Source organism: Cyclopterus lumpus, chromosome 8, assembly GCF_009769545.1.
Source record: "Cyclopterus lumpus isolate fCycLum1 chromosome 8, fCycLum1.pri, whole genome shotgun sequence".
Lineage (NCBI taxonomy): Eukaryota > Metazoa > Chordata > Actinopteri > Perciformes > Cyclopteridae > Cyclopterus > Cyclopterus lumpus.
The window spans coordinates 12,688,276-12,710,248 of NC_046973.1; the positions used below are offsets into that span (position 1 = coordinate 12,688,276).

Sequence of the window (21,973 nt, forward strand, 5' to 3'; positions counted from 1 at the left end):
ACTAAAACTATAATTAATAAAATTAAAAGCATTACAGACTTCAGGGGACCCATATAGCTGTGATGGGTCACTGGTCAAGTAGGGAAGACTTTTCATAAGAGATTTCATAAAACTAAATACAAGTTAATTAAGAAATTTAAATGAATCAAACGAATGAAGTGTTTGAGCTTAGTTTTGGGTTTTACCTGTGAATTTCTATTTATGAATTCATTATTGTCCTAACGGCATTTAAATATCAGAACTGGACAGCCTAAAACATTTATTATTATAACGCTTATTTAATTATATTCTAACAGCAAAAATAATGACCGTAGTTACGGTCCACCATTCCCGATTTCTTGAAGTCTCGCTACTCCAATACATACGGCCTTGGGTAACGCGACGTCACATCCGGTCTCTTTTAGGGCTAAGCAGGGCTCCAGCATGGCGGACACCGGTGTGTTAGAGACGCTCTTACGGCGGATTGAGAAGGTGGACGACGGCGTGGACAGCCTCGAAGTGGCCACCAGCCTCGGGGTGGACCACCAGGTCCTCGTCGGGGCCGTGAAGAGTCTGCAGGCCCTCGGTGACGTGAGTTTTACGGGGCTTGAGCGGCGGCGGAAGTCCGTCCGTCGGCGTCAACATTGGGCATTTAGCGCGACTGACGCAATAACGTCGAGGTTAAAATCAACTTTTATTTCAGACTCAAGGTCCATATAGTACAACACATTAAATAGAATAAAATGCATACAAAATCACAAATAAAATACCTAGACCTACGAAGACCTTTATAAACACACAGCTGTGTCTGTACAGTTGGTAGCGCGTAGAACTAAACTTTATGTTTGATAAAACTATAATTATTTCATTTTCAGAGTCATTAACCCGGCAGATAAATTTATACACAAGATTTCTTAAAACAGATTGGAAAGTATTAATTCCTGCAGCCACAAACATTTCACTGCGCTACTCCAGCGCTGTCTCTTCAGTAATATTCTCATGGCATCATTATGAGCTATGACAGAAGGTTTGCTTGTGCATACATCATACAACATCGCCTATAGATATCTTCATCATCGGTCATCTGTAATAACATTTCCGCGATATTTTACTTTATCACAGACAATTATCAGACAATTCAGGGAATTTGACACTTTTATCCTCTTTGGTTCTACAGATAAAGATAGACCTCTTACTGGCATTGTATTTGATATCATGTTCCACACCATATACAGTACATACAGTCAAGGAGCTGCTGTAGACCAGCACTACATGGTCTAGACCTCTTACTGGCATTGTGTATCCTGGTCCATACCACATACAGTACATGCAGTAAGGAGCTGCTGGACACCAGCACTACATGGGCTGAGAATCACAAGATCATCTGCATACATAATATGATTAACTAAAGTATTACCAATCATGCCGTCAGTATTACAGGCTTTCAACTGCTTTGACAGATCATCAATATATAGATTAAAAATTGGCACATCATTATTGTCCACCTTATATAAGTCACTTTTGATAAAGTTGAATAAGGTACTATAAGGTTGAAGAGACGAGAAGTGCCCGGTTTAATGCGCTCAGCATTGTGTGACATGCAGTGAAACACGGTTCATTTAGCCAGTTAGCAGATAGAACATGGACACTCTGACATGTCTGCTCTCTGCTCCTCCAGTTGATCTCGGCTGAGCTGCGCTCCTCCAAGCACTGGGAGCTGTTGGGTGAGGGCACGGAGATAGCCGAGCAGGGTAGCCACGAAGCCCGGGTCTTCGGCTCCATCCCGCCGGAGGGTCTGGGGCAGAGCGAGCTCATGGTGAGGGAGAGGCGGACGGGGGAGAAGGTTCCTGTGTATATGTGTGTGTGTATGTATGTATGTATGTATATATATATATATATATATATATATATATATATATATATATATATATATATATATATATATATATATATATATATATATAGTACGTGAATATATTATCGCTCCACGGACCGACAAGGGAAACTGTGAAAGGAAGTGTTGCTGTGTAGACGGCGTACGTTCTGTGTCTCAAGTTTACTTTGTATATTTACTCCTGCATGTAACTTAAGGAATGAGTCAGCTGAGGCTGTGATTTAAAATAGGTATCTCACGTAAACTATGCAAAGAAATATGAACGTCCAGAAAGCCATTCCCTCTTCTTCCATAAACGCACAGTGAACTGTTTTGATATTCCCGCTGACATTGTTTGTCCCCTCTTTGCAGAAACTGTCCTTCGGGAAGATCGGCTTCAGCAAGGCCATGTCCAACAAGTGGATCCGAGTGGACAAGGCTCACGAGGGCGGCCCGAGGATATTCAGGACGGTAGGCGGCGAGTTGATCTTGACTGTTTAGTGAGCTGTGGACTCTGAGTAAAGTGTGTACGTGAGGTCATGCTCCACCTCTCTCTCAGGTGGAGGACATAGAGGACCAGGTCAGAGAAAAGCTGCTTCTGGTTCAGAGAGGGAACTCCTCTAAGCTGGAAGAGAAAGAGAAGAACGAGCTGAAGAAGAGAAAACTGCTCTCTGAGGTGTAAGTCCCCAGATCGTTGTGATGTTTTCGTCCACCAGTAGGTGGCGGTAGACAGTTTGTGGTGGTTCAGAGTTCAAACCCTCCACAAGTAGGTGTTGGGTTGGGATCCTATTTGAATAACGGAGAATGGCGTATTGGGTGTGATGTGGGCATTTTGCACAGTTTTTATAGGGAAGTTATGAATTGGTTAATCAAGAAAATATTTGGCAAATTAATGATCGGATAAACTACATCAAAATTATATATTTTTTTAAGAGTTTGAATCTTGTTTGTTGCCGATAACTAAATATTCGATCGTGAGACGTTTGTAATGACTCCTCTGTGCTTCTGGAAAGCAGCGAGTCAAGAATCCAAAATGTAGACTGCGCATGGGTGACTGCGTTCTGGATTTTGGTGTAAAACCTGCTGACATATCCTCTGGATTGACACCAAGGGTGCATTTTCTTTAGAAACCCCCCCCAAAAAAATTGTTTTCTTTTTGCTTTTAGGACGGTGAAGTCCTACTGGATCACAAAAGGCAGCTCCTTCAGCACCACCATCACCAAACTGGAGACGGAGCTCACTCCCGAGATGATTGCCAAGTGAGTACGGTTTTAGTTTTCGATTTAAAAACATCAACACGGTGTGAACATGTGTCCCGTCTGCCCTCGGCCGTCTGTCAGTGACGGAGTGTGCAGGGACTCGGACAGAGGACACAGAGACCTCCGGCCCTTAAAAAGGGGACGAGTCCAAAGACATGGACTTTGTGCTAAAGGCGGGGCTGGAAAAAATGATCGTGACCCAAATAGTTGACATAACATTGGCAGCTTATTTAAAAACCCTCTTTATTCTGTTGTTTGTGCATCCCAGTTGGCGGCCGTTATTCTGTTTGCTCGGAGCCAATGGAGAGCGATTTTATTGTTAAATCCTTAAATGTTCTCGGTCTCCTTTCTTAACTACGTTTCATTATCATTTTTTTTCTTGCGCTCAAAACGAGCCCTTCGTGTCTACATCGGGAGCTGGTTTCACAGCCGTGTTTCTACGGTAGCCCAGAGCAGACAAACCGTACGGTTGTTTTTGCTTTCTACTATTTTTGTTTTCATTTTTAAATTGGCATCCAGAAATCTCCCAACACATGAGTAAAACTCAAATGAAACCTTTACTCTTAGTCACTCTTAGTGAGATGCGTTGAAACAGGAAATAAGGATAGGAATAAAAATTCGATGTGCTCGTAGAGCTTGTGCTGGTTTCCTGCTGAGGGCGAGACATTTAGCTTAGCATTTAGCTTGGAATGAAATCATATCCTAGAGGGGATTTAGCTAAAAGCAGCATCCAGATGTTCCTTCTTCCCCAGCCCAAATATTTTAACGTGACGCTGCTTTCACATTTCTGCCCGACTGATGCTCTCAATCATCTCAGCTGCAGATTTTTTTTTTAAAAATCAACAAATGTATTGTCGATAAAACTTACCAACTATGAGCAAGTAAGGAGGAACAGCCGACATGTTTCCAACTCCTCGCCTCACTCTTGTGTCGCAGTGGCAGCTGGAAGGAGAAGAAATTCAAGCCCTACAACTTCGAGGCCATGGGCGTGGCCCCCGACTGTGGCCACATGCACCCGCTGATGAAGGTGCGAACGCAGTTCAGGCAGATCTTCCTGGAGATGGGGTGAGCGAGCGGCTGCATAAACACACACCAAACAATAGGGGGGGGAAAAGGAAACGCACAGAAAATGAACTCCCTGCTTCCCGTAGCTTCACGGAGATGCCGACCAACAACTTCATCGAGAGCTCTTTTTGGAACTTCGACTCCCTGTTCCAGCCCCAGCAGCACCCGGCCAGAGACCAGCACGACACCTTCTTCCTGTCCGGTGAGGCATCTGTTTTTAATCTCGCTCTCCCGGCTGTGTCCCGAGGTCCAAAGTCTTTAGATGATCATTTACACCCAACATGTCTCCCCCCCCAGACCCAGCGCTCGCCCACGGCTTCCCTCCGGACTACCTGGAGAGAGTGAAGAAGGTCCACTCAGAGGGAGGCTACGGCTCGCAAGGGTGAGACGACAATCATTAAGTTTTTTATTATTTTTAAATGGGGAAGGTACGCCCCCCTTTTTATGTGGACGTCCAGTCAGCCTTGATAGTAAATGTAGTCGAGAGAAGCAATAAATTCCTCTGTGTAACGAGGGAGGAAGTTCTCCTCCTCACCGTGACTGCTGTCCGTTAGCGGTGTGACGGACTGTGGTTGATAATGCCACAGTTTAACCATCAAAGTGTGAAATATGTTTTTTATTGTCGATCGTTATCGGCCGATACTCGAGAAGATGTGCGGTCAGAGGATCAGCATTAATGTTTTGTGGTCGTGAACGACACATCTCTGTTGAAATCATCAGGAGTGCTGGTAACGTTGGTACGGTAGGGAGGCTCCATTGCGTTGCATGAGGATGCGTTCATGCAGTAAAGAATACACAAAAGTGTTTGAAGGAAAACTGTAATATTGTCATAATGTGTTCAAATGTAATCTTGTAAAATTAAGGATTTGGTGGGAAACCTGAATAAATCCATATTTTAACAGCAATCTAATTTTGAGCTGTTTAATTTCCCAACATTAAAACTACACATCTTTCAATAGAAATATAATCTTTTATTCATCATTTGAATTGTATAGTTTAAAAAAAAAAAAAAGGAAACCCCCACTGAAGATGACTAACCAAGTAAAAGAAAACATTTAGAAGTTGGTTCACACTGACTTATGGGTTATAGATGATCTGCAATTGGTATCGGAAATATGTAAACGTGATCGGGGCCGCTCTAAAAGTTATATTCGCTCCCGGGGAGTTTTTAATGGTCTGTTGCACCCCTTACCGGTGGTGCCTACAAGTACCATGATGCATTGCGCCCAGGCTTCCGACACCAGGGCATCCATACTGCACACGCATAAAGGACTTTATGGCCTCGGTCGACTACATTTCCCATCAACACTGATCGGACATCTAACAGTCTGTGACTGCTCTCTAATCCGCTGCTGTCTTTCAGGTACAAGTACGACTGGAAGGTCGAGGAGGCTCAGAAGAACATCCTCCGCACTCACACCACGGCAGTCAGCGCGCGCATGCTGTACAAACTGGCGCAGCAGGTGAGTCGCCCGCGAAGAGCATGCGCTCGATTTGACGTCTAGGACTGTTTGCAAATAGCAAACGCTTCACATACACTGCTTGGAAAGTCCCCAAAACAGATACTAATAAGATTGAAATCTTCAACCATGTTCTGAAGAAAAGGTTTTCAAAGGAAACGTACCTCTGAGCTACAGAGCGCCGTCTCTCCCCAACTTACACCATAAAGAAATATTTTTTTGTTTTCATTTCCATATAATCTTTAAACACATGTTCTCCCCGTGGCAGCGTGGGTTCTCTCCGGGCTCTCCGGCTTCCTCCCACAGTCCAAAGACATGCTGCAGGTTAATTGATCTCTAAATTGCCCATAGGTGTGAATGTGAGAGTGAATGGTTGTATGTCCCTACATGTGCCCTCGATGGACTGGCGGCCTGTCCAGGGTGTCCCCTGCCTTCGCCCTATGTCAGCTGGGATAGGCTCCAGCGCCCCGCGACCCTAATGAGGATAAGCGGTATTGAAAATGGATGGATGGATAATCTTTAAACACATGTTCTCCCCGTGGCAGCGTGGGTTCTCTCCGGGCTCTCCGGCTTCCTCCCACAGTCCAAAGACATGCTGCAGGTTAATTGATCTCTAAATTGCCCATAGGTGTGAATGTGAGAGTGAATGGTTGTATGTCCCTACATGTGCCCTCGATGGACTGGCGGCCTGTCCAGGGTGTCCCCTGCCTTCGCCCTATGTCAGCTGGGATAGGCTCCAGCGCCCCCGCGACCCTAATGAGGATAAGCGGTATTGAAAATGGATGGATGGATGGATAATCTTTAAACAAAGCTCAAAGGTTTTTTTTTCAAGAACTGCGATGTTTACTGCACTTTTGGCCACGCATCAATGTAGTATGTAGTGCATATGTGACTCTCTCTCCTCCTCCCCCCCACCCCCACACACACACACACACACATCCAACCAGGAGAAGTTCACCCCCGTCAAGTATTTCTCCATCGACCGCGTGTTCAGGAACGAGACCCTGGATGCCACCCATCTGGCCGAGTTCCACCAGATCGAGGGCGTGGTGGCCGACTACGGGCTCACGCTGGGGGACCTCATGGGCATCCTGCACGAGTTCTTCACCAAACTAGGTGAGGGGGGTGGGGGGGCTCTGGGACTAGATACTACGTTGTTTTACTAGAGGCATGAAGCACTGATGGTTGTCTCGCCACACTAAACTCTTCCGTGTTTCTTTTCTAGGGATTACCAAGCTCCGCTTCAAGCCGGCCTACAACCCGTACACGGAGCCCAGCATGGAAGTGTTCAGCTACCATGAAGGTGCAGTGTGTCCCAAACTCTTTATTCTGGCTTTACAATTTATAAACCGCGTGAGGGGCGACTGTGCACGTAAATAAAGGTTCCTGTTTTATTCACATTAAAAACGTACTTGAGTTAAATGCTGAACAAATGCGACCAAATGCACACATTTAGTCTAAATTATCGTGCTATCTTTAATTTCTTGACCCATGGAGGAAACTCTGTAAAAGTATTTGGCGACCCAAATGAAATCTCACCTGTGGGTCCCCACTCGCCGGTCTTTGGGAATGACTGCTGGGTCGGGAAGGAAAGGTCGCCAAATAAATCTAATATCTTTAATATGACTGGTGAGGGAGAAGAGAATGAGAGAGCGTGTCAATCCCACCGAAATGCATTTATTGGTTATGTTTTCCTGCTCCACAAACGAAAGCTGGCCATGAGAGCTCCAGTTCCCTTTGTTACTCCACAACTAAATTACATGGCGGCTAAATCCCATCACGACTGAGGGATAGCCCCCAACTAAACCCCTGCTAATGCTAACTAGCTTAGCAGATCACAAGGTCACAGTAGCTGCCACTCCCACCACATTACATTACATGTCATTTTAGCTGACTCTTTTATCCAAAGCGACTTACAATCATGTTACATTCTTACACTGTAGACACAGCTACAGGGAACAATTCAGGGTTAAGTGTCTTGCTCAAGGACACATCGACTAGGGCGGGGATTGAACCACCAACCCCCTGATTGAAAGACAGAGCTGCTAACCACTGACCCACAGTCGCCCTGTGCGACCACGACTACTAAGACATTAAATAAAGGTCTTACAACCTTTCTAACCGTTACAAGCCTGAACACTGTTTTTTATTTTACTTTTTATAGGACAGTTCTGTTTTTGCTGGCTATAAATAATAAGAATTTGAGTGCGACCTGTCCCCCGTTCATGCAGGACTAAAGAAGTGGGTGGAGCTGGGGAACTCCGGGGTCTTCAGACCGGAGATGCTGCTGCCCATGGGTCTTCCTGAGGACGTGTCCGTCATCGCCTGGGGGCTGTCTCTGGAGAGGTACACACACACACATACACAGACACACAAACACATGCGTGCTTTGGCCTCTGTTAGGGATGCGTTTTTTACGTAACAACAACAACAAGCTCTCCTCTGACCTGCAGGCCCACCATGATTAAATACGGCATCAACAACATCAGGGAGCTGGTGGGACACAAGGTGAACCTGCAGATGGTCTACGACAGCCCCGTATGTCGACTGGACTCCTGAGCCTCGCCCGACCCTTCAGGAGACCCCGTTTCCACAGCTCACCCCAGTTGCCGTTACCGTTCTGAAGAGGCGACTGCAGCAGGACGAGGGTCTGTTCCCCCGAAACAAATCTTCACACAGGTCACGGGAAGCTGTTTTTCCAAAAGCCTTTTATCACACGGGAGCAGCTATGAACTTATTACCGGAAAACATCAGTGCGAGAACAGCTGTTATTTTTCCCTTCTCCTTTACGTCCTTGCACCACTTTCTATTTGTACAGGAAAAGGGGTTCAATAAAATGCTTTTTCAACACACCAGTACAACCTGACTTGTGTGTGTTGTATGATCTGATGTCCAACTTTAGGAATGAACGTTTTTAACATGACATTGATGACTCACCTCGCTGCTCCGTGAAAGAAGCTGAAAGGGAAGGTTTGAAACCTCAAAATTGATCATTTTATCAGACGCATGATACCCAAGTATCTGCAAAAACACACTCTATAATATGAAGGAAGTGTCTCTTTAGAATGCAAAACTAAATCCTCAATATCTCTAAACCGCCCAGATTGAAAATGCGAATTTCTAACTCAAAACAATCAGGTTTTTGGTATTTACAATATAAATACGGAGTTGCATCGCAGGTCTGTGTCGTGTCTGTGAGGGAGAAGAAGCTGCGGCTATGTTTGTAATTCCAGGGACGCAGGATTACAGTTGATCTTCACACCTTTTAACAACCTTACGTCCCGTCATGTTTGTCTCCCTGAGTTTCGAGATCTTGCCCCGTGTCAACATGTTGAAGCTGCTTCGCGGAAATCCGTTGACATTAGTACATTTTTGCCATGTTTGTATTCCGTAGTCCCCTGTACTGACTTTTTTAAATGATCATTAGCAATCTAATTGTATAACCACCTGCTGAAAGCAGTTCATCCCGTGAGGTTTTCAGGTTCAGGCTGAAGTGACCTCACCAAGCGGACCACATGGCGTCGGCTCTTTCTGGGTTCAGTTTGGCTGCAAAGGATCCAAACTTACCAAGAATAATTGCTTTCTGAGTATACGTTTGTTCTTAGTAAAGAGACAACCCTATTGTTTTGGATTTTGTAGTTCTGCCTTTTTAAAAAATATATATTTTAGGCCAATTTGGAGCTTTCTTTTTTTTTTTTGAGGCATTGGAATGTAGTTTATAATTGAGCAGCCAAAACAAACCAAAGCACAACGGCGGGGCATTTGTGAGTGTGTGACACCTGCAGGTACAGGACGTGGGATTGTCATGTTTTTGTACATGTTGAATTACTGGAAGTCCGTTAAGTCATCCTCTTAAACTAATCCCTCGGTGTCTTGAAATAAACATTTTACTCTGGGTGCGTGGGACACAGCCAGCTGGTTGGTTGGTTTACAGCCTGGAGATGACAGGTAATGTACAAACAGTCTGATCTGCTGGCCATTTTTCTGTTTTTGCAGAGCATATGGTAATAACAAGAGTAACAGAAGAAAAAAAACACCAGATCCGTCAATAAGACACACTTTATAAGAAAATACCTAAACACAATCTAACACATCAACCAGCTTCTCTGTAAAGCTCAGGCACGCAGAGATAACGTCCAGTGGCCGTCTCCCGTAATACCGCTTGTCCTTGGGTTCCCCTTCTGACGGGGGTTTGACTTCTCTGTTGACGTGATTTGTGACAGCATCTCACGTCACGTTGCGTAATTCTGAGAAATCATCCAAATGTAAGAAGGAAGTCGACATGAGACTGGGGACAACCATGTCTTACCGGCCTCGTCTGTTACGCATGAAAATCATATCTGCTTGTGTTTTATGTGTGTGGGGGTTTCCCACACCTCATCGTTGAGGCTGTTTAGGATCACGGCCCTCCCACCCCCCCTCGTCGCTGGTCAGAGCTCCCTGGAGATGCTGAAGTCTCGGACCGGCCCCGGGCTGTTGGAGAAGGCCAGCGAGCAGTGACTCGTTGGGCTGTGCGTGTGCGGGAAGAAAGAGGGCATGTAGGGGATGGCGGCCAGCATCATCGGGCTGAGCTGGGGGCTCTCGTCGTGGGGCAGGGCGATGACCACGTCGTCCTGGTCCCACACGTGGAAGGCGTTGTGAGCGAACGGGTGCACCGGGGGCTGGTGGCTGGAGGCCATTTGCTGCGCGTTGTTGGCCAGGTCCTTTTCTTCATCCCCGGTTGGGCCCAGCACACACTCTTAATTAGGAAAGATTTTAATAGCACCAATATTAAAAGGGCACGAGGTCAGTGGCTCATGGAGTGTTTACTTTGAAGATCAGGCCTTACATCAGTAAGTCCTGATCCAGGGGGAATAGGTGAAGACTGTGCAGTTACGTTAGCTCAAATTGTTGCAGATAACTGTTTTATATGAAAAATATCAAAATATATTTGATTAAAACATATTTATATATATTGAGTCCATACACTAGCTACTTAGTGCGAATGCAAATTTGACCAAACCGACAGTTCAACTATGAAAAAAAGATATATATATATTGTCACAATATCCACTTCTATATATCTATTATATTAATAGTGATAAATAACATCCAGTTTAGGCTCAAATGAACGTGACTGTTGATGCTCTACATGTAATTTATTTTAATTAAATTATCAGAAAGCAATTACCTGCTATGTCTATCGCCAGATCCTTGATGAGATGTCCCACGATGGCGTAGGCGACCCCAACCACCACCATCGCCGCCATGAGCACGTACAGCACCGGCTTAGGCAGCGGGATGAGGTCCTTCACCGGGGGCCTGTACTGCCGGTACAGGGGCTCCTCCGTGGGCGCCGGGTACAGGTAACCGGTGGAGTTCAGGCCGGTTAAGATGTTGCTGTTCATGGTTGGGGCCGGATTCTTCCGACCGAGTGAGACTTGTTGTTATCGTCGTCTTCCTCTCTCACTCAGAAGTGGACTCGGACATGAGGGGGAGAGTCCGCGCGTGGAGCTCAGAACCCGCGCGAGACCGTTTTAAATTCCTTCAAAGAAAAACCGGAGAACGGTTTAAAAAGGACAAAAGAAGGATACCAGAAGGGGAACGTGAGTGACAGCTTTTAATGCTTTGAACTTCACTTCTAACCTTGTTCTGGAGCTCCGAATCTATCCAAATGTGTCGAGTGAATGATACTAATAGTTCAGCGGGGCAGTCGTTCGGACCTCCTCCTCCTCCTCCTCCTCCTCACGGCCTCTGTCCTTGGTGCTGAAATGAAGCTCGCCCTCTCGCCAGCGGGTAGAAGTGTCAGCTCCGCCCACTTGGACGACTCGCCGGCTCCGACTCTGCCCGCGTGTCCTCAAACACAAGGGTCACGCGCCGCTGTTGTCGCGCCCTTAATTCCCACAAGTTACCTGGAAATCACCTCGTAGGAAAATCAATCAAGCCATTTTCTTTCCGAGCATAGAGGCTATTAGTGCCTATCCAAGCTGTTTAGGGAGTTTCCTTGATGTGTCCCAAGCACAACATTACAACCATGTTAGAGAGAAACAATTATATATATATATATATATATATATATATATATATATATATATATATATATATATATATTACAACCTTGTACATTTTCGTGTCGTCAGCCGGGATGAGCCACACCTGAGCCGGAGTGGCCTGGCCATAAGAAGGATCTCATTTGGCTCGCTCTCGCTGGAGGAGGACATCCGGTGTATCGCTGACATTGACACCATTGTGAGCAGGATTAGTTAGAGGTGAGCACAGCAATTGTCTTGTCAAAAGTTTTATAGACTCCTCTTTAATAACTGCGCTATATTCTGGACAAAAGGGATTGTTTTTCTCTGCAGTATTGGGATTGGCTCCTGGGTCAAATTGGCAGAAATGCTTCCTGGGTATCGGACCCACCACCAGAGGCGGGACCTGTTGGTGCACCAGGAGGGCAGGGTCACACCCTCTGCTAGACCCTGCCTGGCACCACATTGGGCAACGCTTTACCTTGAGAAACATTTCCCACCATGTCCCGGGATTCGGTGACCAAACAGTCAGTTCAATTCAGAGCGTAATCTGTCTGTTGTAATGTAGCCTTTAGGAAACAACACCATTCAGTTACAATCATCCAAATCCCAGATAATGGTCGGAAGCAGAGGGAGACCACCTGAGGCCCACAGGCCACCAGTGGCAGCTTAACCTCTAGCCCACTATAGCAGTAAGTGTGCAAGAAAGGGTTTATGGGCAATTTAGAGTGTGGACAGGAGGACAAGAAACAGTCACGCTGGTAACAAAGTATTGGGAAAAGCTTTTTTCGTGAAGCGAGTTTAGAGACAGAGGGAGAAGGGATGCATGAAAGTGAGGAATGAAAAGGGCAGAGTGAGTGGATTGTCTGTGTACAATCAACACATTTAGATTTAATGATTTTTTTAAATGTCAAATTGAAAACGGATCTCTACAAAGTGATCTAAAAGTTTGACAAAACTAGAATACAGTGCATCCGGAAAGTATTCACAGCGCTTCACTTTTTCCACATTGTTATGTTACAGCCTTATTCCAAAATGGATTCAATTAATTATTTTCCTCAACATTCTACACACAACAACCCTTAATGACAAAGTGAAAACTGTTTTTTGCAAATCTATTAAAAATAAAGAACGAAAACATAACATGTACATAAGTATTCACAGCCTTTGCTCAATACTTTGTTGAAGCACCTTTGGCAGCAATTACAGCCTCAAGTCTTGGGTATGATTCTACAAGCTTGGCACACCTATTTCTGGGCAGTTTCTCCCATTCTTCTTTGCAGAACCTCTCAAGTTCCATCAGGTTGGATGGGCAGCGTCGGTGCACAGCCATTTTCAGATCTCTCCAGAGATGTTCAATGGGGTTCAAGTCCGGGCTCTGGCTGGGCCACTCAAGGACATTCACAGAGTTGTCCCGAAGCCACTCCTTTGTTATCTTGGCTGTGTGCTTCGGGTCGTTGTCCTGTTGGAAGATGAACCGTCGCCCCAGTCTGAGGTCCAGAGCGCTCTGGAGCATGTTTTCATCCAGGATGTCTCTGTACATTGCTGCATTCATCTTTCCCTCAATCCTGACTAGTCTCCCAGTTCCTCCCGCTGAAAAACATCCCCACAGCATGATGCTGCCACCACCATGCTTCACTTTAGGGATGGTATTGGCCAGGTGATGAGCAGTGCCTGGTTTCCTCCAGACATTCAGGCCAAAGAGTTCAATCTTTGTTTCATCAGACCAGAGAATTTTGTTTCTCATGGTCTGAGAGTCCTTCAGGTGCCTTTTTGCAAACTCCAGGCGAGCTGTCATGTGCTTTTTACTGAGGAGTGGCTTCCGTCTGGCCACTCTACCAAACAGGCCTGATTTGTGGAGTGCTGCAGAGATGGTTGTCCTTCTGGAAGGTTCACACTGGAGCTCTGTCAGAGTGACCATCGGGTTCCTGGTCACCTCCCTGACTAAGGCCCTTCTCCCCCGATCGCTCAGTCTGGCTGGGCGTCCAACTCTAGGAAGAGTCCTGGTGGTTCCAAACCTCTTCCATTTCCAGATGATGGAGGCCACTGTGCTCATTGGGACTTTCAATGCTGCAGAAATGTTTCTGTCCCTTTCGCCAGATCTGTGCCTCGATACAATTCTGTCTCGGAGGTCTACAGATAATTCCTTGGACTTCATGGCTTGGTTTATGCTCTGATATGCACTGTCAACTGTGGTACCTTATATAGACAGGTGTGTTCCTTTCTAAATTATGTCCAATCAACTGAATTTAGCACAAGTGGACTCCAATCAAGTTGTAGAAACATCTCAAGGATGATCAGTGGAAACAGGATGCACCTGAGATACATTTTGATTGTCATGACAAAGACTGTGAATACTTATGTACATGTTATGTTTTCGTTCTTTATTTTTAATAGATTTGCAAAAATCTGTTTTCACTTTGTCATTATGGGTTGTTGTGTGTAGAATGTTGAGGAAAATAATGAATTTAATCCATTTTGGAATAAGGCTGTAACATAACAAAATGTGGAAAAAGTGAAGCGCTGTGAATACTTTCCGGATGCACTGTATACAATACATTTGCATTATTATTCACTCTCTCCAAGCCAGTATGTAGTTCACAATGACACCTCGTCCCGCTAGTCTGAGCCTCTGAAGCTTGGAGCTCCTTCAGTCATCACAGGTCTGCTGCAGGCAGCTGTGTTTCTATTTCTCAATGACGATTTCACTGGACTCCAAGAAAGTCACAGTAGTTCATAGAACACAGGCAGTGCCTTTGAATAGTCAAAGTTCTTTACTCTTCGAGGTGCAGGTTTTGCCCCGACACTGACGGATCTTCTAGATAACATTTGCTGCACCAGTGGTGTTTCATGTCTTCTTGAAGGTGGTGGGTGCTGTGGGGGTCTCCAACCAGTTAGGCTTCAGATGTCTTTGTGTTGTTAGCGGTTCCACTCCAGACTTGGTTTCTTGTAACTAAACAGTTTGGAGGCCCAACAAATCACACAATATTGGATAATAAAACAAGTGAAACTTAAAGACAAGTCCAGACAATCCGTGACCAGTTATTACTTTATGTCAGAATCACCACCATTTATTTTTTTTAATGACAGAATTATGACATTTCAAGAACATTTTTGTTGAAAGTAGTTGTCACTTTAAGTCAAAATTATGAGAACATGCATGCCAATTGAGACCATTTAAGACAAAATGATCAAATTTAACAATTTTAAGAATCAACAGGCGAGGACCGTTGTCTGGGAAATGCAGGGAATCAAATATGAACACAGCATCTCAAAGGGTTCAATTTAAAGAACTTTGAGGCCCATAAGGTCTCACATTATTTTACATACCACCTGATATTTATGTCACACAGAGTGAAATAACAGCTGGCTAGAGGGGTGTGGCTTACCATCTTAAACTTAAATAACTAATTTATTTAAGCTCTGATCTCCATACTTGACCCCTGGAAACCATGCAAAGTGACATTTTAGTGACAGAGCCAGAAACAAACACCTCAGTCCTAACTGATCTCATCAACCGATATAAACTTTTCCTGTGCATTTTAAAAACAAATGGTGTACATTTATGCATTTTCCATTGTCATAAAATCAACCAGCAGCACATCTAGAACTTGACCTAATTTAGAACCGTCATCCATACAATTAAATTCACTTTGTCTATACAATGGGGACTTGAGGATAGTGTTGCGATCGAGAGTAGAAAAATAGCCCTTTTTTTAGGATAACAAAAAATCAACTTCTGAATGAATCACACTTCAGTCCGCAAGGTTCAGACACACAATGACTTGTTCTCAAAATAAAGCACTCAATTATATATGTATATATTCTCCAAGAGTGAAAACAAACAGTCACTATACAGATGGGAACTCATGCGAGTTACATTTCTGCCAGCGGGTTCCTGATATTTGGGCGGAAGGAAAGAGCTCGGATCTATTTGCCCACAGTGAAGGACTGCAGACCTGTGATGGCTCTGCCCAGGATCAGGGCGTGGATGTCATGGGTACCTGTAGGAGGAGAGAGACGGCCCGGGATCAGCATGAAAGTTACACAATCTGCTCTCTAACTAAATAATACATTAGTGTGTGTGCGCGCATTCTTCTTCTTCTTCCTCCTCCTCCTCACCTTCGTATGTGTTGACAGCCTCCAGGTTCATGACGTGGCGGATGATGTGGTACTCGTCGGAGATGCCGTTTCCTCCCAGCATGTCTCTGGCCTGCCTGGCGATGTCGAGGGCTTTGCCGCAGCTGTTCCTCTTCAGCATGGAGATCATGTCCGGGGCCGCTCTGTTGAGAGGAGAGCAACGGCGTACAGAGAGGTTTGAATTTGAAGAACTTTGGCGATCCCTTTAACCCTTCATCTAGCGCCACCATCTGGTCAAAATGTTTTTTTTACAACATAATACTAGCTAAACCAAATCCATCAGCCTCAGATGCTCTTTGCGTTTAGTTGCATCTGTGATGCCAGTTTGACACCAAAATGAGACACAGCAACCGATCAAACAATTTCAAAAGGGAAAATACTTCTGTCACTGACACTGGAGGTCAGAGTGACACGTGGTCTGATGGATGGGCCAATAACCTGTCACATCCCATCTAATACACCTCCCTCAGAGGATAGAGTTGTCTTTACCTTTTGGCATCGATTAGTCTTCCCAGCTGCAGACAAGCCTGCAGGCCGATGGTGATCTCCGTCAGCATGTCGGCCATTTTCTTCTGCATCAGCTGGTTCCTTGCCAGCGGCACGCCAAACTGGATTCTGGTGCAGACGACAACAGGCACTGTTAGCCACACGTTCATAAGGAAACAATCCAAAGTGAACCAAAACAATAGCATTCTGACTAAATGACATCACACAGACCGCCGGGACGTCTGACCTGTCGAGTGTGTACTGCCGAGCTGCATGGAAACAGAACTCGGCGGCGCCCAGAGCGCCCCAGGCGATACCGTAGCGAGCGTTGTTCAAGCAGCCGAAAGGACCCTGGAAGCAGGAAGAGTGTGATGAGTGATGACCGTTGTGCGTCGTTTAAACACTGAGTGACACTGTACCCTGTGACATAAAACTATAAGATAGCTGAGTCGCAAACTTAACTCTGCGTGTATATTATGAATGTAGCGGAGAGAAAAGATGTAAAAGCTATTCAACTATGTTCCACAAACGCATCGTCACCGAGCCAGAAGGTCTCATTCCACTCACCGCGAGGCCGGAGACGTTAGGCAGCAGGTTCTCCTCGGGGACCTCCACCTCATCCATGACGATCATACCGGTGGCGGAGGCTCTCAGGGAGAACTTCCCTTCAATCTTCGGCGTCGTCAGGCCCTTCATGCCGCGCTCCAGGATGAAGCCGCGGATCTTCCCGTCGTCGCATTTGGCCCAGACGATGGCAATGTCTGCCACTGGGGAGTTGGTGATCCTGAGGGTGGAGGCGAAGGGGAACATTGGGTAGGCCGGAGTAAACCACAAGGGTCTGAACTGTAGCTGCGGCATTGTATGAAGTTATAACGTTATGTATAAAACAAAACATTACAATCACCAATTGATCAACTGGGACCCTAGTGACTTTACATTACATGTCATTTAGCTGACGCTTTTATCCAAAGCGACTTACAATCATGTTACATTCATACACCGTAGACACAGCACTAGGGAACAATTCAGGGTTAAGTGTCTTGCTCAAGGAGACATCAACAAGGGCGGGGATTGAACCGCCAACCCCCTGATTGTAAGACAGACCTGCTAACCACTGACCCAGTGAGCCAAGAAAGAAAAGGCCCGTCTCTTTGGTTTCATTCAGTGCTAAAACACTGAAGAGCTCCACCATGTGGATAACTCAGGTCACACTTTATCATAGAGATTTTAAACTATTTATCAGACGACTGGAAAAAAAGCCATAAAACTAAGGCCACCTGTTTACAGAGAATTCATTCAGAGTACTCAGGTGTAAATATAGCTGATATTAACATCAGATACTTAATGCAACCATGTCATCGTTTGTCAAGTCATTTCAGACGTATTAATTCTCGGGTCAACAACTAAAATGAGCTCTTCCCCATCAGACACATCGCACTGTTTTCTCTATTTCTTTATGCAGCCATGTTTAGCGCCACCCTGAAATGATCCTGCAAGGCTGAACAGAAACTAGGCGCATACATGCGTCTGCTCCTAACGCGATGTGGAAAGAATTGCCTTATTTTGTGGAACATGAAAGCATTTGCTCGGGTGTTAATATTACTATTATATTTGTCTAAGTCTTTAGACAAACCAGGAGGAATAAAGCATCCCGCTGGTTGTTAATGTCATGAGTAAAACTGCAAAGTCAAAACCCTGCAATGACACAATATGGGGAAAAGTTTGACATTGAATCCTGACTTGAGGTCTTGACATCGAATTCCAAAAGAGTTCATTAATCCTCCAACGAGATGCAAATATATGGAGACAGCTCATGAAACATCTCTTCTTATACTATTTATTTGATTTCATTGAAACTCACCAGGTCTTGGAGCCAGTGAGGGAGTAGGTGCGACTGGATGGATTGTATTTGGCTCTGGTTTCCATGCCGCTCGGGTCACTGCCGTGGTTTGGCTCCGTCAAGCCAAAGCAACCCAGAATCTCACCCCGAGCTGGGAGTAAACCAAAGAGCTCAGTCACTCATCGCTGTTTTTTTTTTTTTTGTTTTTTTTAAAATGGTGGTTGCCAGTGTTTCTCCTCCTACCTAGCTTGGGGAGGTACTTCTGTTTCTGCTCCTCTGTGCCGTAGGCGTTAATGGGGTGCATGACGAGCGATGACTGCACGCTCATGACGGAGCGATAGCCGCTGTCCACGCTCTCCACCTCTCTGGCGATCAGACCGTAGGCCACGTAGCTTGTGCCGGCACAGCCATAACCTTCATGTGGAACGCAGGAAGAGTCGTTTGGGAAGCACCGAATTCAAGTTAAAGAATCATCGTTGGAAAATAAAGTCAGGTTTATTGGGCGGAAAACCTTTCATCATAGACAAAAACAAACAAAACACACAGGTCCAGTGTGCACATGGCCAAAGTCCAAAATCACAGAAGTACAAATAGACATGTTATATCACATTATTTGGGATTGCATCTGTAATGCATACATGCAGCAAGACTCACCTTTAATGGTTGGGCCCAGGACCCCCATCTCGCCCATCTCTGACACAATTTCTCGGTGGAACACTGCGGAAAATGAAACAAGCAGCTGTGACGTTTTATTCAATTTCAAGTGTATTAACAAAGTGGGAATATTGCCGCACACGTTACATAACACATTACGATCTTATTGATAATCTGTGTTGTTCAGCAGACACCTAAACTGATCATTAAAAGCTGAATGGAAAAAAAACAATCAAGCGCTGAATTGAGGACTCTGGCTCACACGTGGAGGAAGAAAAAAAACCGAAGAGGAGTCTCGCACCTTCATTTCTGTTTGCCATAACAATGCGAGGCATGAGCTTCTCTTGGCAGTAGGTCCGGAAGGAGTCCCTGATCATGACCTCCTCCTCCGTCAGAAGGCTCTCCAGGTCCAGGCCGTCGCGCCAGTTGAACTGGACCTTTGCTGTCAGACATTTAGAAGACAGTTCAGAAACATTTCAACCGCAGATGTAAAACAAATGTTCCGGCAAGAAGCCCTTAAATTCAAAACATGATCTCGGACGCGATTTCAGAAATAAGGAGCTGTTGACACTTACGTGTTTTAGACTTCGCCTCGACCTTCTCAGCATCTGTGGAGAATTCGAAACCAGAATGTTTATTATCCTGCAAGAAACGATACACTACTGTATTACCTGAAAATAAAAGTGCCATGTTATGTAATGATAGCCCATTTGCTAACGTCTATTGTAAATTTAGTTACACTCTTTTTAAAAAATAATTATACCACACTTCTTTAACTCTTTTTAAAATTAGACTGCACTGTGTAGTAAGGCGACTGTGGGTCAAGTGGTTAGCAGGTCCGGCTTTCAATCAGGGGGCTGGCGGTTCAATCCCCGCTCTAGACAATGTCTCCTTGAGCAAGACACTTAACCCTGAATTGTTCCCTGTAGCTGTGTCTACAGTGTATGAATGTAACATGATTGTAAGTCGCTTTATATAAAAAGCGTCAGCTAAATGACATGTAATGTAATGTAGCACATGTAGCTTTGAATTTGCTACCGTGGGGTCTCCCTGTGGGTGTCAAATGATATTTCGACTCTCCAACAAAAACAATAACAATTTACAAAAGCAAGCAATCTACCAGGTTAATATTTCTCCACATTGCCATTCGTGTTTACAGACATCAGCTGATGGAAAGACTCAACGGTCCATCGCAGTGCTCACCCCGGCTGGCGGCCGCCGCGGTCCCCTGTGCTCTGGAGGCGGAGAGGAAGGCACACCTGTGAGGGTTCACCAAGAGACGACGCACGGCGCTTCTCCATGCCATGATGAAGAGGACTCTGTACAACAACAAGAAATTCACATTTTATTCACCGTCATTGAACTGACAACTTGTAGAGCAACTCGACACAGCAGTCCACCGCGCGAGCACCCAAGAGTTGAACAGCTGATGCCTTCAGGTGACGTCGGCTGGTTACCCGGAGCACGTGTCGGACTGCTTCGCTCACACACTTATTACACACACAGACACACACTAAATTGATACGAACGAAGGACTTTAGTTACAGTTGTGTTGACTTTAATTATATGTTAGCTTAACAAACGTTAACCTGCGCGTCCAGTAAAGTCATTGTAGCTACGAGCTAACAGCGTTAGCTAACTCGTAACTCGGTCGTAAACGTCTTAATTCCCGCATGACCCCAGTAACAACGTGCTGAATGAGCACTGCGCGTTGAGTATAGTAGTAAACAAACTACTACAAACGCTGGAGCTTTTACCTGCGGTAAGTGGGACGACAACCCGTTTTCTGGCTTCCCTGTTTCGCTACTGAGGTTGACGGGGCACTCACTGAACGTCAACACACAACCTGACGTCATCACGTTAAGCACGCCGAGCTGGGCGTGTCCACGTGTGAGGTTAACAACACTTAACAACTTCTGTTCTGCTTTCACATAGCCAGTCGCGTTCTCTGTCTGAAAGCAGCACTGCAAATGAAATATTAAGACGGTGACATAAACATTATGCATCGTTGAAGATGGCTGCCCTTTCGGGGGAAACCTCAGCAACCCGCGGGCGACTGTGATTGGCTCATTGGCAGAAGGAGTGGGTGCTTGTGCTGTATTCATGTTTCAGTTCCCAGAATAACAAAAAAAAAGGGTCGAGGAAGGAATGACAGTTGCTGCCAGTGTCCCAATAGGTTCAGCCCTCCCTCGGGTCTCAACAGCAGACGCAGTTGTTCTCATGCTGGATGAAATGACACATGCTGTAGTCTCATCATTAACAGAGCTACTCATGGACAAGTTGTCTGAAGCTTTCTGTCCAGGAGGCCAATACAAATGTTCAATGCAACCATTTTCCAAAAGTGCAAGCATTACATAAACAACACCAGAAGGGTGCATTATTTAATACAAATAAAGATTCCTTTTCTTTCTTTAACACTTTATTTTTGTTGTCTTTTCACCACAGATATAACACATATATACAGCAATTAAAAACAAATAAAAATAACAACAACACAAATAAAAATGGGGGGTATGGTTTGCTCTGTCCTCTCAAAAGCATGATAAATCCTGCAACATTCAAGTGTTCTTATCTTGTGTTTTCGTTGATGTGTAAACACCGTCCATTTCTCCCACTTCTCATGACATTGCTCCTCTTGAGCTCTTATTCTGTGAGTTAACACTTCCATATCATATATCTCAATTTTCAACCATCCATCTTGTGATGGTGGTTCTATCGTGTGCCATCTCTTCGCAATAGCCTTTTTACTAGCTGCTAGCAACATTTTCAGCAGATACCTGTCTTCCCCTAACACAGTATATGTTGTCATAGAAACATACAGATTCCTTTTCGTCATCGTTTTTTCTGTTTCTTTCATTGACAAACAAATGTTTTGCTCCACCGTATTATTATGACAGCAATATAGTTAATTCGTAAAAAATGTAAGCATGTATTTGTCAGCTCCTACAGCATGATACATTGCACTGTTCAAATTAGCTCCATCTGCACCAGCTACAACATATAGATTGCATGTTCATGGGAATATGCAGCAGTTGAGTACAGCCCATGCATTACATCAATATAATCCCCTCAAGGGTCCGTACTGCATAGTTAATGATTTAACTTTTTTTTTTAAATGCATATTGCATTTTGCACATAATACATCTGGATTACTACTGAAGTAACTTTTTTTTTTAACTAGTGACGTAGTATTTCTTTTTACTTTGTGG

General features: G+C 44.9%; 2 protein-coding genes across 3 annotated transcripts; one reads left to right on the forward strand and one right to left on the reverse strand.

Moving 5' to 3' along the window:
• Positions 1 to 377: 377 nt before the first annotated feature.
• On the forward strand, positions 378 to 8,494 carry farsa (phenylalanyl-tRNA synthetase subunit alpha). 2 transcript variants are annotated; one of them, XM_034539905.1, is made up of 13 exons: positions 378 to 570; positions 1,658 to 1,795; positions 2,225 to 2,323; positions 2,412 to 2,530; positions 3,019 to 3,111; positions 4,048 to 4,176; positions 4,263 to 4,378; positions 4,474 to 4,558; positions 5,540 to 5,639; positions 6,584 to 6,752; positions 6,862 to 6,939; positions 7,868 to 7,982; positions 8,090 to 8,494. In XM_034539905.1, the coding sequence occupies exons 1-13, from the start codon at positions 424 to 426 to the stop codon at positions 8,193 to 8,195; spliced, it is 1,494 nt and encodes a 497-aa protein (XP_034395796.1). In that variant the 5' UTR covers positions 378 to 423; the 3' UTR covers positions 8,196 to 8,494. The 2 variants fall into 2 exon arrangements, with proteins under 2 accessions (XP_034395796.1, XP_034395797.1); XM_034539906.1 differs by lacking the exon at positions 8,090 to 8,494 and having other exon boundaries at positions 6,631 to 6,752; positions 7,868 to 7,977.
• A 6,185-nt stretch (positions 8,495 to 14,679) lies between these two features.
• Positions 14,680 to 20,634, reverse strand: gcdhb (glutaryl-CoA dehydrogenase b). The gene is made up of 12 exons (XM_034540167.1): positions 20,522 to 20,634; positions 19,968 to 20,083; positions 19,340 to 19,372; positions 19,066 to 19,206; positions 18,765 to 18,827; positions 18,354 to 18,524; positions 18,132 to 18,261; positions 16,838 to 17,054; positions 16,518 to 16,621; positions 16,274 to 16,399; positions 15,767 to 15,927; positions 14,680 to 15,648 (listed from the first exon to the last, which is right to left on the reverse strand). The coding sequence occupies exons 2-12, from the start codon at positions 20,068 to 20,070 to the stop codon at positions 15,575 to 15,577; spliced, it is 1,323 nt and encodes a 440-aa protein (XP_034396058.1). The 5' UTR covers positions 20,071 to 20,083; positions 20,522 to 20,634; the 3' UTR covers positions 14,680 to 15,574.
• Positions 20,635 to 21,973: the final 1,339 nt, after the last annotated feature.

Excerpts from the sequence above, each read along its gene's own strand:
- farsa (XM_034539905.1), top strand. The coding sequence starts at position 424 with ATGGCGGACACCGGTGTGTTAGAGACGCTCTTACGGCGGATTGAGAAG. Across the intron at positions 5,640-6,583 it reads TGTACAAACTGGCGCAGCAG|GAGAAGTTCACCCCCGTCAA; the intron begins GTGAGTCGCCCG and ends ACATCCAACCAG. Across the intron at positions 6,753-6,861 it reads CGAGTTCTTCACCAAACTAG|GGATTACCAAGCTCCGCTTC; the intron begins GTGAGGGGGGTG and ends TTTCTTTTCTAG.
- gcdhb (XM_034540167.1), bottom strand. The coding sequence starts at position 20,070 with ATGGCATGGAGAAGCGCCGTGCGTCGTCTCTTGGTGAACCCTCACAGG. Across the intron at positions 19,373-19,967 it reads CGCGGCGGCCGCCAGCCGGG|ATGCTGAGAAGGTCGAGGCG; the intron begins GTGAGCACTGCG and ends AATTCTCCACAG. Across the intron at positions 17,055-18,131 it reads CTCACTGGCTCCAAGACCTG|GATCACCAACTCCCCAGTGG; the intron begins GTGAGTTTCAAT and ends CTCCACCCTCAG.